This window comes from Lepidochelys kempii, chromosome 1 (assembly GCF_965140265.1).
Source record: "Lepidochelys kempii isolate rLepKem1 chromosome 1, rLepKem1.hap2, whole genome shotgun sequence".
NCBI classification, from domain to species: Eukaryota; Metazoa; Chordata; order Testudines; family Cheloniidae; genus Lepidochelys; species Lepidochelys kempii.
Window position 1 is genome coordinate 227,783,164 of NC_133256.1, and position 14,448 is coordinate 227,797,611.

Consider the following 14,448-nt stretch of genomic DNA (forward strand, 5'->3'; position numbering starts at 1 on the left):
TTTTTAGCTACGATCCAAGATCCATAAAAAGATCCACCATTTCTCTCAGAGGTACTGTCCACACTTAAAAGCTTTTGCTAGTATAACTTAGACAAGTTCCCTAAATGAAATAAACTATACTGGCAAAAAAATTCTTTTGTTGGTATAACTGCATATACAGCATTGCTAGGGGTACCAGGTGTCCAGTTTTCAACCGGAACACCCAGTCAAAAAGGGATCCTAGCAGCTCCAGTCAGCACCACTGACCAGGCCATCAAAAGTCCAGTTGGTGCAGGGCTGGAAGGCTTCTTGCCTGGCTCCACGAGGCTCCCCAGAAGCGGCAATGTGTCCCTCAGCTCCTAGACGGAGTCCCATTGGCTGGAACTGCAGTGGCGCCTCCGAGCAAAGGCAGTGCGCAGAGCCGCCTGGCCTCACCTCCACCTAGGAGCTGGTGTTTCTGTGGACTCGGGAGCCACCCAACCCCCCGCCCCAGCCCTGAGCCGCCTCCCACACCCAAACTCTCTCCTGGAGCCCGCACCCCAAAGCCCCTCAAGCTCCCCACCCGAACCACCTCCCACGCCCCAACCCCCTCCCACATTCCAAACCCTTCAGCCCCAGCCCAGAGCCCCCTGTTGTACCCCAAACACCTCATCCCCAGCCCCATCCCAGAGTCCGCACCCCCAGCTGGAGCCCTCACCCCGCCACCGCAACACTCTGCCCCACCCCAAAGCCCCCTCCTGCACTCCAAAGCCCTCATCCCTAGCCCCACCCCAGAGCCAGCATCCCCAGATGGAGCCCTCACCTCCTCCTGCACCCCAATCCCCTGTCCCAGTCCGGAGCCCCCTCCCATACCCTGAACCCCTCATTTCTGGCCCACCCCAGAGCCCGCATCCCCAGCCATAGCTCTAACCCCCTCCTGCACCCAACTCCCCTGCCCCAGCCCAGTGAAAATGAGCAAGTGAGTGAGGGTGGGGAAATGGAGTGAGCAGGGGACAGGGCTGCTGGGCAAGGGCAGGACCTTCGGGAAGGGACGGAGAAAGGGTGTTCAGGTTTGTGCGATTAGAAAGTTGGCAACCCTAAGCATTGCCAGCATAGCTACATCATTTAAAAAAAGCAACAACAACAAAAATACACTCCTCACTAACTGACACTGCTATGCCAGCAAAACTTTAAAGTTTAGACCTGACCCAATGCAGAGGGAACTAGTGGCAGGGGCAGAGGGGCCCTGAATGGTAGAATCCTATGAACAGCCAAGCTCAGAAGCAAATTCATGTTTGTTGTTATTTAAGGAAACACTAGGAAGGGCAATAAGTTGGACTCAATCCAGTGTGTGTCTATCAAGGCAGGAATGTCACCTGCCTCTATATAGGTACATGTATCATTTTAAAAGTATAACTCTAACAACATAAAACATGTAAATTCCCCTTCTAAAAACAATCACTTCTGCTTAACCAGCTTTCATTCCACCATTGATCTACTTATTTAACTTTATATAGATATGAGCAGCAGTGATGCTGTGTAAATGGATCATAAAAGCTAACCAAGTGCAGACCAAAGATTCTGCGCTGTCTCTCTCTTTCTTTTTGTTAATATATCACCCTTTCATATGCAGATCAACTAGAAATCAGTGTTTCCAACTCTGACACTGAAAGCTGTGTGCCACTCTTCCATTACCTCAGAATACCTCGCTGGGCATAGATGAACAATAAATTACACTTGGCTCTTACAGTGCTTTTCATCCACGGATCTCATGAGTTTACAAGAAGCGAACTAAGTATCATTCTCCCTACTTTACACCGGAGGAAACCAAAGCAGAGAGAGGTGAAGTGCTGTCAAAAGGCAGGTCGGTGCCAGAGCCAGGGACAGAACTCAGGTTTCAACGTTCCCATTCTAGTGCTCTATCTACCGCCAATGCTTTTCTTAAATAGCTACTGGAACTGGAAGTATCCTGCACAAATAATGGGTTATCTAATACACAACATTGGTGAAATATGGCATTTAATACCTAGAACATTTTCCATTTTATTATTAATTTGCTCTTTATTTAGGAACACTAGTGCTGCAGACCCAATGGTTGAAATGATGTACGAATTGTCTGGTCTGTTCTTCCACTTAAAGTTTGCATTTCATGGCTATGGCATTTCAATTGTACTGCAGCTGTGAAATATGATCCTCCAAACTGGCCCTGAGGTTTGCAATCATTTGTCAGAAATGTCACTGCAGAGCCCTGCGGCAAGAGTTTTTACTCATTTTTTCCACATGGCACACAATGGTGGCCAAGAGGGGAAGAACTTTGAAACGGGAGGAGGAGCAAACATCCGGCCAGGCAGGAAACAAAAGGGACACAGAGTGCCTTGTTAACAAGATAAGGAGGATACAAGAAGAGCTACAGTATTAGTTGTTTCCTGCTATGGAACGTGACTCTATGGAACACGGATGGGAGGGACTCCCACAGTCATCAACAAGACACAAGATCCAGTTCACAGACACAGAAAGGCAGAGCATCATTGAGGAAGAGGCTCAGAATCACTATTGTAGCTAGGGAAGGGCTCAATCCTGCAGCTCTTACTCGTAAAAGTAGTACCTCCTTATCCAAGCAGTCCCCTTAACTTCAATGGGGCTACTTGCACGTACAAGGATTGAGGGATCAGGGCCCCACTTATTTTCCGCTCCCTACACTGATGAATCCATTGCCACCTACATTTAAACACAAGCTTCCAAATTACACACAATATGATCCCTTCACATAGTGAGTGACGTTAAACAGCAAGATCTAACAACACTGGTCTCTGGTAACACTCTAAACACACAGAACACCACGCCAAGACACCGTACGCACTGCTTAGTGGAACCCTGTCTCAAGCTCCACCTCCAGGATTTGCAAGAAACAGGTGAACTCAAGAGGTTTCCTGTTTGGCAAGAAATACCACAACAGTGCCCAGCCGCTTGCAGTTATTTGGCACTCTGTACCCCTGGTCATAAAATGAAGACGACACACATCAGACTAAAAGTTACAGCAAAGGCAGCAGGAGTGCAGGATTCCATGCACCACCCCAGTACATGCCTCAACCCTGATGCCTAATGTCTCCAGGGCTGAGCTATCAGCTCGGCCTTGGCCCTACTTTGGACCTGTCTACAGCATAGCTGCACCAGTGCAAACCTCTGGTATAGACAGTCAACACCACTTATAAGTTACCCCTGCTTGAAATCTGCAGACCAGCAATGGCTGTAGCCAGAGCAAATCCCCAGAGCAGACAAGACTGCCACCAAGAATGACAATTGTGATGCAACGGGAAATACTGACCTGCTAGGTTTTGGCAATGGAAGAAGTTCACCAGCTAAACGACTCCTTTAAATGATCAGCTGAGGTCCAGGCCCAGGCTTCGGGGAAGCAAACACCAGCCAGAGCACAAAATGTAAGCATCTGAACTAATCTGAAAGCACATGAACTCTTGCTGAAAGGGATTTTCCTGCTGTTTACTCAGGCCAGGTCTACACTACAGACCTATATTGGTATAACCAAGTCGCCCAGGGGTGTGAAAAATCCAGACCCCTGAGCGACACAGTCATACTGACCTGACTCCCTGGGCAGACAGCACTATGTGGACAGAAGAGCTTCTCCCACTGGCACAGGAGCATCTTCACTTAAACAGTACAGTCAATGCAGCTGCGCCAATGCAGCACTTTAAGCGTAGATCTGTCCTCAGAAGTCATTCTCTCAATCAGCATTACGCTCTGCAAGGGACAGGGGAAGAACGTTAGGGTTTTTGTTTTATTTTAAATACTGGATCATTTCATGCCATGGGAAGCAAAATGGTGCTCACTCTGTAACAAAACATGTTGTTAAATAGAGAGATCTGGTTGTTATATTACTGTGTAAAGTTTCTCTAACAAAAGATCACTGTTGGAAAGATGATTGTATTGTCTCCGATATTTACATAGCTAAGATCTGTTAATTCCTAAATAAATAAAGCGTTAAAAAAGATAGTGGATCATTTAGTGTAGGTCTGTAAACTCAGTCACCAGCCAGGGAAAGATAACAAGCCACACACAGATCAGTTCATAGCCCTTACCTAAAGACTCTATTTATTGTCCAACACAAGAAATGCTGAGTGACAAACGAAACAACAGTCCTATTCTCAAACCAGATTGTGGGGGGCCCTGGCAGTTTAGGCTATGTCTACACTACAATTACAAACCTGCAGCTGACCTGTGTCAGCTGACTCCAGCTCATGGGGCTTGGGCTAAGGGGCTGTTCAATTGCGGTGCAGACATTCGGGCTCGGTCTAGAGCCCGGCCTCTGGGACCCTACGAGGGGGGAGGATCCCAGAGCTCAGTCTCCAGGCCAAACCCGAAAGTCTACATTGCAATTGAACAGCCCCTTAGCCCAAGTCAGCTGAAACTGGCCAGCCACGAATGTTTAATTGCAGCATAGACATACCGTTAGCAGTCAGCACCTCCACTGAGCCAAGACTCATCACCTCCCAGGCTTCAGCTGCATCCCCTATCTGGTAATCATTAGGCCCAATCATCTAACACTGCCAAGCGGGCCAGCTGATTCCCAGCACTTGCCTGCTAGGCTCCTCTTCCAGCACAGGGCTGGCTGATCTCTGACCTCATTGGCCCTTTAAGGGGCAGACCACCCTATTACATTTGTGTTGAGGGATTTAGATGGGGGATCAGTAACATGTTATGACTGAGTCAGCTGCTCCTGTTGCGGTGAGAAGCCAGCAAAGTAAGAGATCACTAAGATGAGAATCTCTCGGTGGGAAACTTCCGGTCAGCCAGGCTGTGTGGCACAGGTGATGGTAAGATTCGAAACGTGGAGTTAGCCCGTGGTGTCAGAGGCCAGGAAGTGTCAAAGTGGTCTTGTTTGTCAAAAGTGTCAAACAAGAAACCTTGTTCCTCCAAAAAGCAATCCCTTTATGGTTTGCTCTTTTGTCCTTCACCACTGGTGAGGCGGCCCCCTAGGTGCGCTCTTCACCAGCTCTATTCTCACATCACCCTTGTTTACGGGACAAGTGGTGCGAGATGTCAGTTTTTTGCCATCCACGTCTGGTCATTTCATTCAGATGTGGACTTTGAACAGCGATCCATGCTTTTGTCACCTCAGGATTAGATGACTGCAACATGCCCCCTATGTGGGCTACACATTAACCAGTGCTTTGGGATCTAAACTGGCTGCCCATTGGTCTTCAGATGGAGTGTTGGTTAATGACCTATAAAGTGCTAAATGCTTGGGACTGGCCTACCTGAGGGACCACCTCTCTCCCTGTGCCATACTGTCACAGCTGCTGGCAGTAGGAGTGCTAGAGCTGGATCCCCCTTGTTAGAAAAGAGAAGGGACAGCTGGCAGGGTGTTCTCTCCGAAGGCTGTGGGTCTGTGGAATGCCCCATATACACACTTTTGGTCCAGAATAGCCTGAATTTGGTATCCTTCAAGGTAGGCTGCAAAAACCATCTGTTTGAGAGGGTTTGCAGAGAGGGCTGAGGGTATGCTCACACAATGACAAAAGGAGAGAAAGGAGTTTTTGTAGGTGGCTGGCTGAATTCCTGTTGAAATTATTACTTTAATGTTCCTGGGATTTCAATGTATTATTAATGAGGTGTCAAAGTGCCTAAAGCCTTGGATAGGCATCTTTTCAAATAATTTAATCTAAATTAAATAAACAAACTCTAGCTAACCGCAGAGCAGCAGGAGGAATTAAGCTCAGTACAGAACATCAGTGGATTGGGAGTTAAAGGAGTGTAATTTTTTGGTACACCCCATCTCCCGTTCAGGCATTGTAGGATCAAATTATTATAGATTTGATGGCTCCAGAGCTCCCACAACAACAGCTGTGAGGCAAGCTTGGTCAAACTTGGCTAGGAGGTTCTGCTTCCATCCATTTTTCCATATAGAGGCAGTCCAATGGAGCAATCCTTAGCCTGAAAATCGTTGGCAAAACTTTCATGTGGAGGGATTGGATGGGCAGAGGAATGATGACTATGTCGCAGCTAATTGCCAATGATAACTTTAAACCATTTGTAGATCTTTGGCAACAATTTGGCTTGCCCTGCTCCAGAGCATGGACATATCTCCAGCTAAAGCATTTACTTATGAATGTATTTGGACCAGATGCATTGGGAACTCCAGAACCTCCATGGTTTTGGAGGAAACTTCCCGGATTTACTCTGCCAACAGTATCCTTTTATGATTTTCTGGTCCAAAAAATTCTGCCAAAGATTGTATGCCAAGCTTGTCTCTCTCACCAACAGAAATTGGGCCAATAAAAAAAAATATTACCTCACCCATCTTGTCTCTGCTAAAAACTGATCGTTTCAGAGATGCTTGGAATAGAGATTTGGATACACAACTATCTCTGACCCAATGGAATACAAAATTGTATCTAATGTTAAAAAACCAACTACAGACTCCAAGACTACATCTTATTCACCAAAAGGCACTTTTTCGAATATACTATCCCCAATACAGGCTATTGGTAATAGGCCTCATTAATTTTGACCACTGCTGGATATGTAACTCCGTTGGCATTACACTAACTCATATGTTTTGGGAGAGCCCCTGTATCAATAATTTCTGGTGAGCAATTTCCCACATTCCCAACCATAGATGAATGGGATTGACCACATACTTTTCAAACATCTCATTTCAAGGGACGGCACTCATTTTAGTCTTAAAGTTCCCTCTATTCCATGCCCTCTCACATTATTAATGAAAATTTAGACCAGAACTATCCAGAAACAAAGTACTGACAATGTAGATGACCTCTCAAGGTCCCTCCCAGTCTTACGTTTCCATGAGTCTGTGAATTCTGGCAACGTTATCTTGAGTCTCACAATTTTTGGTGTGTGTAAATCTGTAGTTCCTAGAGGTGTATCACTCGGGGAGAATCCCAGCTTTTATTTTTAAAAAGGTAGTTTCTAGCCCTGATGTTTGCAGAGCAAAGCTTGAAAATGTGCACCCAAAAAGCATCAAAAACCAGGAGGCAAAGAAAAAGAACCCAACACTTAAAAAAAAAAAATCCCATTATTTTTACGCCAATCTCATGAATTGTTTAGATGCAACTCATGATTTTTAAATGCTTGGAGTCTGCAACACTGGAATCATTAAACTAAGGTTAGAGAGAAGGTTATTTATATGAAAGAAATGAAACCCAACATTTGCTTTCAAGTTTCCTGTATGTGCATTTTTGGAGTCTTTCATTTTGGATCTTTGTCACATACTGCATTTGTGCCTTGGCGGGTTGAAAGAAATAGCTGGCTGGTGTAGGGAAGAAGGCAGAAGAAGCTAAAGGAATGGAAGCCACTTCCCTTTACAGTGAATAACCTCCATGCACTCAAAGTCATAATGCTGGCCCCGCCAGAACGTAAACATGAAATAAACAAATTGTTGGTAACTACACAGGTCTGTGGAAATTTTTTTTTCTTCATTTCCATTCATCCCATTTAAAGGAAAGAGTCACAAATTTAGATTTCCTTCCCATCAAGAAAAGCAATACAACTCAAGCAGTTTCCATCTGATACAAAAGACAATAATTAAAATAAGAATTCTATAGCCAGCGGGAGCTGTGGCCACTACAAGAGTTGGCAAAATAATGGGCAAGCTCAGCAAAACATGCATTTGGCCTCATCTAAAAGTGACTGCAGCAGCAGATGTCCTGAAAAATACAATCTTACAATGTGGAAATTGTTTGTTTAAAAGTGATGCTGGCAACCTATTTAGGCTCAAAGAGTCACCTTCAAAAACCAAAAACTTAGTTGTATATTTTGAAATTGACTTATATCAGGGGACGTTGTGACTATATTCCTTCAGTACCTCAGAAATGGAACAGTGGGACAAGGTCTGAGAAACTCTGGATTAAAAAAGTATACTAATCAAAGGAAATGCCTTTTCTTCTCCCGGGTTGTGGTTTGGTATGGCCTAGCAACATCTCCTTTGATCCAAGTTTGGATGCCAAACATTTATATTTTAAAAAAAAATGTACAGTTAATTGCTGTTCATAGAATAATTAAGTGTAATTAAAACATACACAATTTCAATAGGTTTCAGAGTAGCAGCTGTGTTAGTCTGTATTCGCAAAAAGAAAAGGAGTACTTGTGGCACCTCAGAGACTAACAAATTTATTTGAGCATAAGCTTTCGTGAGTCACAGCTCACTTCATCGGATGCATCCTTTTCTTTGTACAATTTCAATAGTTAAGTGAAAGGAGTTTCAAATTAAGTGATTTATCCCCTTCCCCCTCACCTCCAATCTTAATCTAGACCAGAGCCAAGAATGTCTCTGATTAGCAAGGTTTCAGAGTAACAGCCATGTTAGTCTGTATTCGCAAAAAGAAAAGGAGTACTTGTGGCACCTTAGAGATTAACAAATTTATTTGAGCACGAAAGCTCATGCTCAAATAAATTGGTTAGTCTCTAAGGTGCCACAAGTACTCCTTTTCTTTTTTCTGATTAGCAAGAACGTAAAAATTAGATTCAAACATAAGGAAATGACACTCGGATTTCCTGCTACCAGATATCAGTTGTTTGAGAGTAAGGATGATGATGCTGAGGGATACCTCCTATATAGGACTAGACATGCATTCAGAGTCAAAGAATCAAAGGGCAAGAAAGTGAGTTATCCTTAAAAGGGACGTTGTCAATTAGTTTAGGGGAAAATTTAAGTTTAGTTTATAAAGAATTAAAACTAGTTCTACAAAATCTAATTACAGTATCTTCTTGTTTACATAAAAGTTGCATCATTTTAACTATTCTGATACAATTAAAGCAGTATCACCGCCATGAGGGTTTGTCCATAGTTAAAATGGACACTACCTATGCTGATGGGAGGGGTTCTCCTGTTAGCGTAGGTAACTCACCTCCCCAAGAGGCAGCTAGATCAAGGAAAGAATTCTTCTGTCAACCTAGCACTGTCTACAAAGAGACTTAAAATGACCTAGCTATATTGTTCAGAGGTGTGGATTTTTCACACCTTTGACTGATGTAGTTAAGCCAATTTCATTTTCTAGCTTAGACCAGGCCTTAGTGTGGATGCAATTTATATGAACAAAACTGTGCGTTAGCTGGCATAGCCTATTCCAGGTCCCCCTCACTCCAAGAGAAATAAACTATACTAGTAAAAGTAGTGACCAATATAGCAATGCCAGCAAAACTTTATAGTGCAGACCTGGCCCTTATACCAGCACAACTGTGTCCACACTAGGGCTAGGTTTACACTTAAATCACACCTGCAGCACAGCTGCAACACAGCAGCTGCGCCATGGTAGCACGGCACTGCAAACACTCACTGCAGCGAGGAAAGGGATCCCGTCTCACCCCTAGCCAAAACAGGTAGGCCTGTAGCAAAACAGCATGTAGACCAGCTCTGGAAAACAGCTGGCGGGATTTACAGGGTCTCTTGCACTGTTTGCAACCCCAACACCACAGCATTGTGCTGGAGCAGTGGCTCTCAGCCTTTTCCCAACGATGAGCTCATTTTCCAACAGAAAAAAAGTGTCCGGGCTTATCACTCCTCACTGAGAGCCCACGTGCAAGAGCATGGGAGCTGGGAAGCAAAACTAGACAGAAAAAGAAGTGGAAGCGGCTCGTCCTGCCTAAGTGAACGAGGAGCAAATAAAGGAAGAGCTGGTAGTAAGCAGTGAAGGGGGGGGGGGGTTTCCAATATTCGGCAAGCTAGAGCCTCAGCGCTTTCTGTGAGAGCCGGGGCACGACCCTGCAGCCTTTGACGTTAGCACTGGCTACGCAAGGGCCGGTCTGTACTGAGCAGCGGCGCCCCCGCAACCAAGCTGAGCTGCGACCGCTCCCCCCCCCGCCCCCGACTGCGAGCGCCCCCCAGCCCCGCCGCGCTACCAGGCCGCCTCTGCCGAGCGCGCTCTCCGCAGCCCGCCCCTGCGGGCCAGGCCCTGGCACGCACCGCCCCAGCGGGGCGCCAGACCTGCCTGCGGGCTCTCGGCCCCCCTCCGCTGCCCTCAAGCCCATGGAAATAACAAAGGGGGGGGGCGGGGGGGTTGTTCCAAAGCGTCCCTGCCCCCGTTTCCCTGGCCAGCTGGGCGGGGGGGGGGGGAGCCCGCAGCAGCTGCTGCGAGTCACGTTGCTCTGATTCACTTTGTCCCCCCCCGCCTGACTCACCCTCCTTCGCTTTCTTCTTCCTCGCCAGGGTCCCGCCGAGCTTGCCCAGGAAAGACTCGTCCTTCTTCATCCTGTGGGGCCGCAGGGTGGGCGAGCGGAGGGGCGCCGAGGACATTTGGCTTGTCCCGGGGCAGGCGGCGGCAGCGGGCTGGGGAAGCGTGTCCTTGTCTGGCCGGGCTGGGCGAGCGGCGGGGGAGGGGAGGGGAGGGGAGGGGAGGGCCGGGCGGCGTGTGGGTGTGTGTGTGTGTGTGTGAGCCCCACACGCGCACCGGGAAAGGGGCGGGCTGGGAGCTGCAGGGACCGGCCGCTTTCCAGCCTGCCACAGCGCCCTGCCCTGGCGTGGAAGTCCAGGGGAGCCCCCTCGCTCAGGCAGTCAGAGGGCTCCCCCTACCCGGCTGGGGAGCAGCCCCGCTGCTTGCGGGGAGCGAGCAATGAAATCCTGGCGGGCTGAAACGCACACGAGGGTGGTTAAACCGCGCCTGTGTCAGCTGGACTGTAGGCTTGGGGTTGTGGTATGGGGCTGACCCACACAAAAATCCCACACGTGCGCTGAACCCCCCCTCCCCCCCCAAAAAAAAAATCCTGTCAAGGAAGATCCATAATCCAGGTGTCCCTCCACTGCTTGGTCTGCCTGGGTTTCCTTAGCACGCTTTATTAGCCAGATGAGGAGATGGGGCTGGCACATATTGCAAACGTGTAGATGTGTGTGGAAGAAAGACATGAGCTCTTAGAGGACCCCTCTGAGATGTAGGCACCACACACACACTGAGGAGCCAGCCCCCCTGCCCTGAAGAGCTGACAATGGAAACAGGCAGGACAAGGGAGGGGTTCAGGCACAGAGGTGTGAAGTCATTTGCCCAAAATCGGTGGCAGAACTGGGAATACAGCCTAGGGGCAGCACCTCAGCTGGTGGCAATTATCACAGCTCTATTACAATCAAAGTAGTTATGACAGCTTCCACAAGCTGAGGATCTGTCCCCAAATCTCCTATTCCCCAGTCCAGTGCCCCATTCATTAGACCACCCTGCCTTGCAAACAGTATATGTGTTTCAGAGTGGCAGGCGTGCTAGTCTGTATTCGCAAAAAGAACAGGAGGACGTGTGGCACCTTAGAGACTAACCAATTTATTTGAGCATAAGCTTTCGTGAGCTACAGCTCACTTCATCGGATGCATTCAGTGGACATTTAGTGGAGATGTTCAGTCCACTGAATGCATCCGATGAAGTGAGCTATAGCTCACGAAAGCTTATGCTCAAATAAATTGGTTAGTCTCTAAGGTGCCACAAGTTCTCCTTTTCTTTTTGAGTCTATATGTTACTGTCTCCTCTCCCACCCTGCCTGTGTCTCTTGTCACTTTAGGCAGCAATCCTCCAATGAGCTCCATGAGGGCAGATGCTTGTGCCTGCTGGGACCCCATTGATTTCAGAGAGACTCCCCATGGACACAGATGTGCAGATTTTATTATAGGGCGGAGGTCATTGACTCTGGAACAGGAACCATGCCTTGTGTATTAGTGCAGCACCTACCACAAGGGATGCAGAGCCCAGCTGCAGGTCTCTGCCCACTACTTCTATATAAATATTCGATTCTAATAAAGAAAGGCTACAAGGCAAAGTAACTCATGATCCTGCTGAAAGATGTACTTATTACTTACCAGTTTATAGCCCCCATAAGTGTGAATAGGTGCTTCACAGAACACACAAATACAGATCCCACAGAGGTTACAAATCTTAGGCTCTAATCCTGCCAAGTTTTATGTACATGTTTAATTTAAAAATTCCATTGAGTTCAATGGAACTGCTCAGGTGCTTAGCATTTAGCACATGCATTAGGCTCCAATCCTGCACTCTGTTCCAAGTGAGCATGTGACGGTCTATATCAGGGGTGGGCAAACTACAGCCCGTGGGCTGGATCCGGCCCTCTAGCCATTTTAACCCGGCCTGCGAGCCCCTGCTGGGGAGCGCGCTCCGGTGCTCCAGCCGGGATGCAGGGTTGGGGGTCGCACCATGTGGCTCCTGGAAGCCGCAGCATGGCCCCATTCTAGCTCCTACATGCTCCAATGGCCCCCTCCGGTGCTCCAATGGGAGCTGCAGGGACGGTGCCTGCGGACAGAGCAGCACGCAGAGCCACCTGGCCACACATCCAGGTAGGAGCCAGAGAAGGGACGTGCCGCTGCTTCTGGGAACCTCTTGAAGTAAGCGCCTCTAGGAGCCTGCACTCCCCAGCCAGAGCCCTCACACCACCACCCCCCGGACCTCACTCCCCCACCCCAGCCCGGAGCCTCCTCCCACACCGTGAACTCCTCATTTCTGGCCCCACCCCGGAGCCTGCACCCCCAGCAGAGCCCTCACCCCCACTCACATCTCAACCCCAATTTTGTGAGCATTCATGGCCTGCCAAACAATTTCTATTCCCAGATGTGGCCCTCGGGCCAAAAAGTTTGCCCACCCCTGCTCTATACTATTATACTTTTACAAGACTATGATGAATTTTGTACAAAGTATGCTTTGTGAGGGATCATTTGAAAAGTCATAATCTTCAGAATATTACCTTGTTATATGTGTAGCCACACTCTATGAGAAGTTATAAGATTCTACTGTATGACTATTAGTGAAATATGTTGTCATTTTGGTAGCACCCATAAACCAGTTTTTCAGAGACAAAGACATACTAGCACCCCGGATAGGTGTTAAAGGGCCATCACCTACTTAAGCGGCCATCCTCCAGCAGGGGACAAGGTGTGAACAAGAAATTTACATTTAATCACAAGGAGACTCAAACCTTATGTCCAGATGCTCAGCAAGGATGATTCGAGCATAAGAAATTGAATTATAAAGAGGGAGGAAAACAGTTGACTTCACCTCTCTTCCTCCCATCTCTCTGCTCATGACATCAATGACTCTCAAAGAACTGAACTAAGAGGGGAAGTGGTCCAAGACTGAAAGGAAATGCAGCCTGTGAAATTTACTACAGCATATGGTGAGGAAGGCTTCTGTTTTTAAGTTCAGATACCTTGTGTATTACTTTTATTTTCTTTTGTAACCAATCCTGATGTTTATGCATCATCACTTGCAATCACTTAAAATCTATCTTTCCTATAGTTAATAAACTTATCTTATTCTTTTGTCTTCACAAGTGTGTTTGGATTAAAATGTGTGGGAAACTCCATTTGGGAAAATAAAGCTGGTGCATATATCATTTTCCTTTGATGAAATGACAGACTTTCTATGAACTTGCGTTGTTCAGTAGCATGCTGGACTGTACATTTCTGGAGCAACAAGGTTGGGACTAAGAATTCACAGCTGTTGCCTTGTATGTAATTCACGAGTGATGGGTGGTCAGAGTGCTCATGTATTTGACTGGGAGTGAATTTGCTGAAGTCTGTATGAGCAGGCCAGAAGTGGATGTTCGGACAGTACAGCAATGTAAAAGGCACCCCAGGCTAGAGAATTAAGGGGACACAGCTGTTCAACTGTCCAGATTGTACCCTGGGTAATGTCACAGAGCAGACACTTCCCTCCACAGGGAGCCTCACAGAAGTCAATGGGGCTTTGCACAGGGATCCACTCATGCAGAACAATTGCAAGATTGGGACCTTAATGATGAAATATACAGTGAAATGAGAAACTGAGAGGATGGGGAGGGAAGAGGAGGAGACATGTTTCTGAGATATGACTGGGTGGTGACTCATTAGGCAAACATAATGCTTTGTGGTTTACATACAATGTTTTCAAATGGGGACACTTGTATTTCTTTAGGTGATGCAGCAGAGTTTTTGAGGAGCAATCTGAACACTGAGAGGGCGGAGGGGCCTCACCGATTTTGGAAGGGCCTTCCAACAGGACAGGGCAGCATGGAAGAATGCCCTAAGGCATATGTCAGAGCAAGAGACAAAAGGGGTGTCAAGGCTGTCACTGACCAAGTGGAAGTGGAGAGGAAATAGAGATCAGCTCAGATGTATGCAGGGTGTGTGTGAAAGAAAGGACAAGCAGTATGAACTCTTTGCATATGGAGAAATAGAGAACAAGGTGCAGTTTGTTTCTGTTTTAAACTTTGTACAAGTAATGGAAGTTATAGGAGGGGATTATGGTAATTGGGGGTAATCTGGCTCAGTAGTTTGTGTTTCTATAGCAACTTTCACTGAAGTAACTCAGAGCAGTTTATAAATATAAAGGGACATTGTTGTTAATTTAACAATCCCACTTCTCTCTGAAAATTAGGGCTTTTTTAACAAGCATCAACAGCATGGAAGCATGTCCTCTGGAATGGTGGCCAAAGCATGAAGGGTCATACGAATGTTTAGTATATCTGGCATGTAAATACTTTGCAATGCCGGCT

At 47.0% G+C, this 14,448-nt stretch overlaps 1 protein-coding gene across 3 annotated transcripts in view; it reads right to left on the reverse strand.

Annotated features, from left to right (window-relative positions):
* PARVB (parvin beta) overlaps positions 1 to 10,311 on the reverse strand; it is a 97,543-nt gene extending 87,232 nt beyond the window's left edge. For 2 of the 3 annotated variants that reach the window (XM_073316524.1, XM_073316514.1), the window contains exon 1: positions 10,111 to 10,311. In XM_073316524.1, the coding sequence (XP_073172625.1) occupies positions 10,111 to 10,225 (115 nt within the window). In that variant the 5' untranslated portion in view covers positions 10,226 to 10,311. Of the gene's footprint in view, positions 1 to 3,283; positions 3,346 to 10,110 lie in introns of those variants that run through there. The other variant, XM_073316551.1, reaches the window with a different exon arrangement.
* Between the last annotated feature and the right edge of the window lie 4,137 nt (positions 10,312 to 14,448).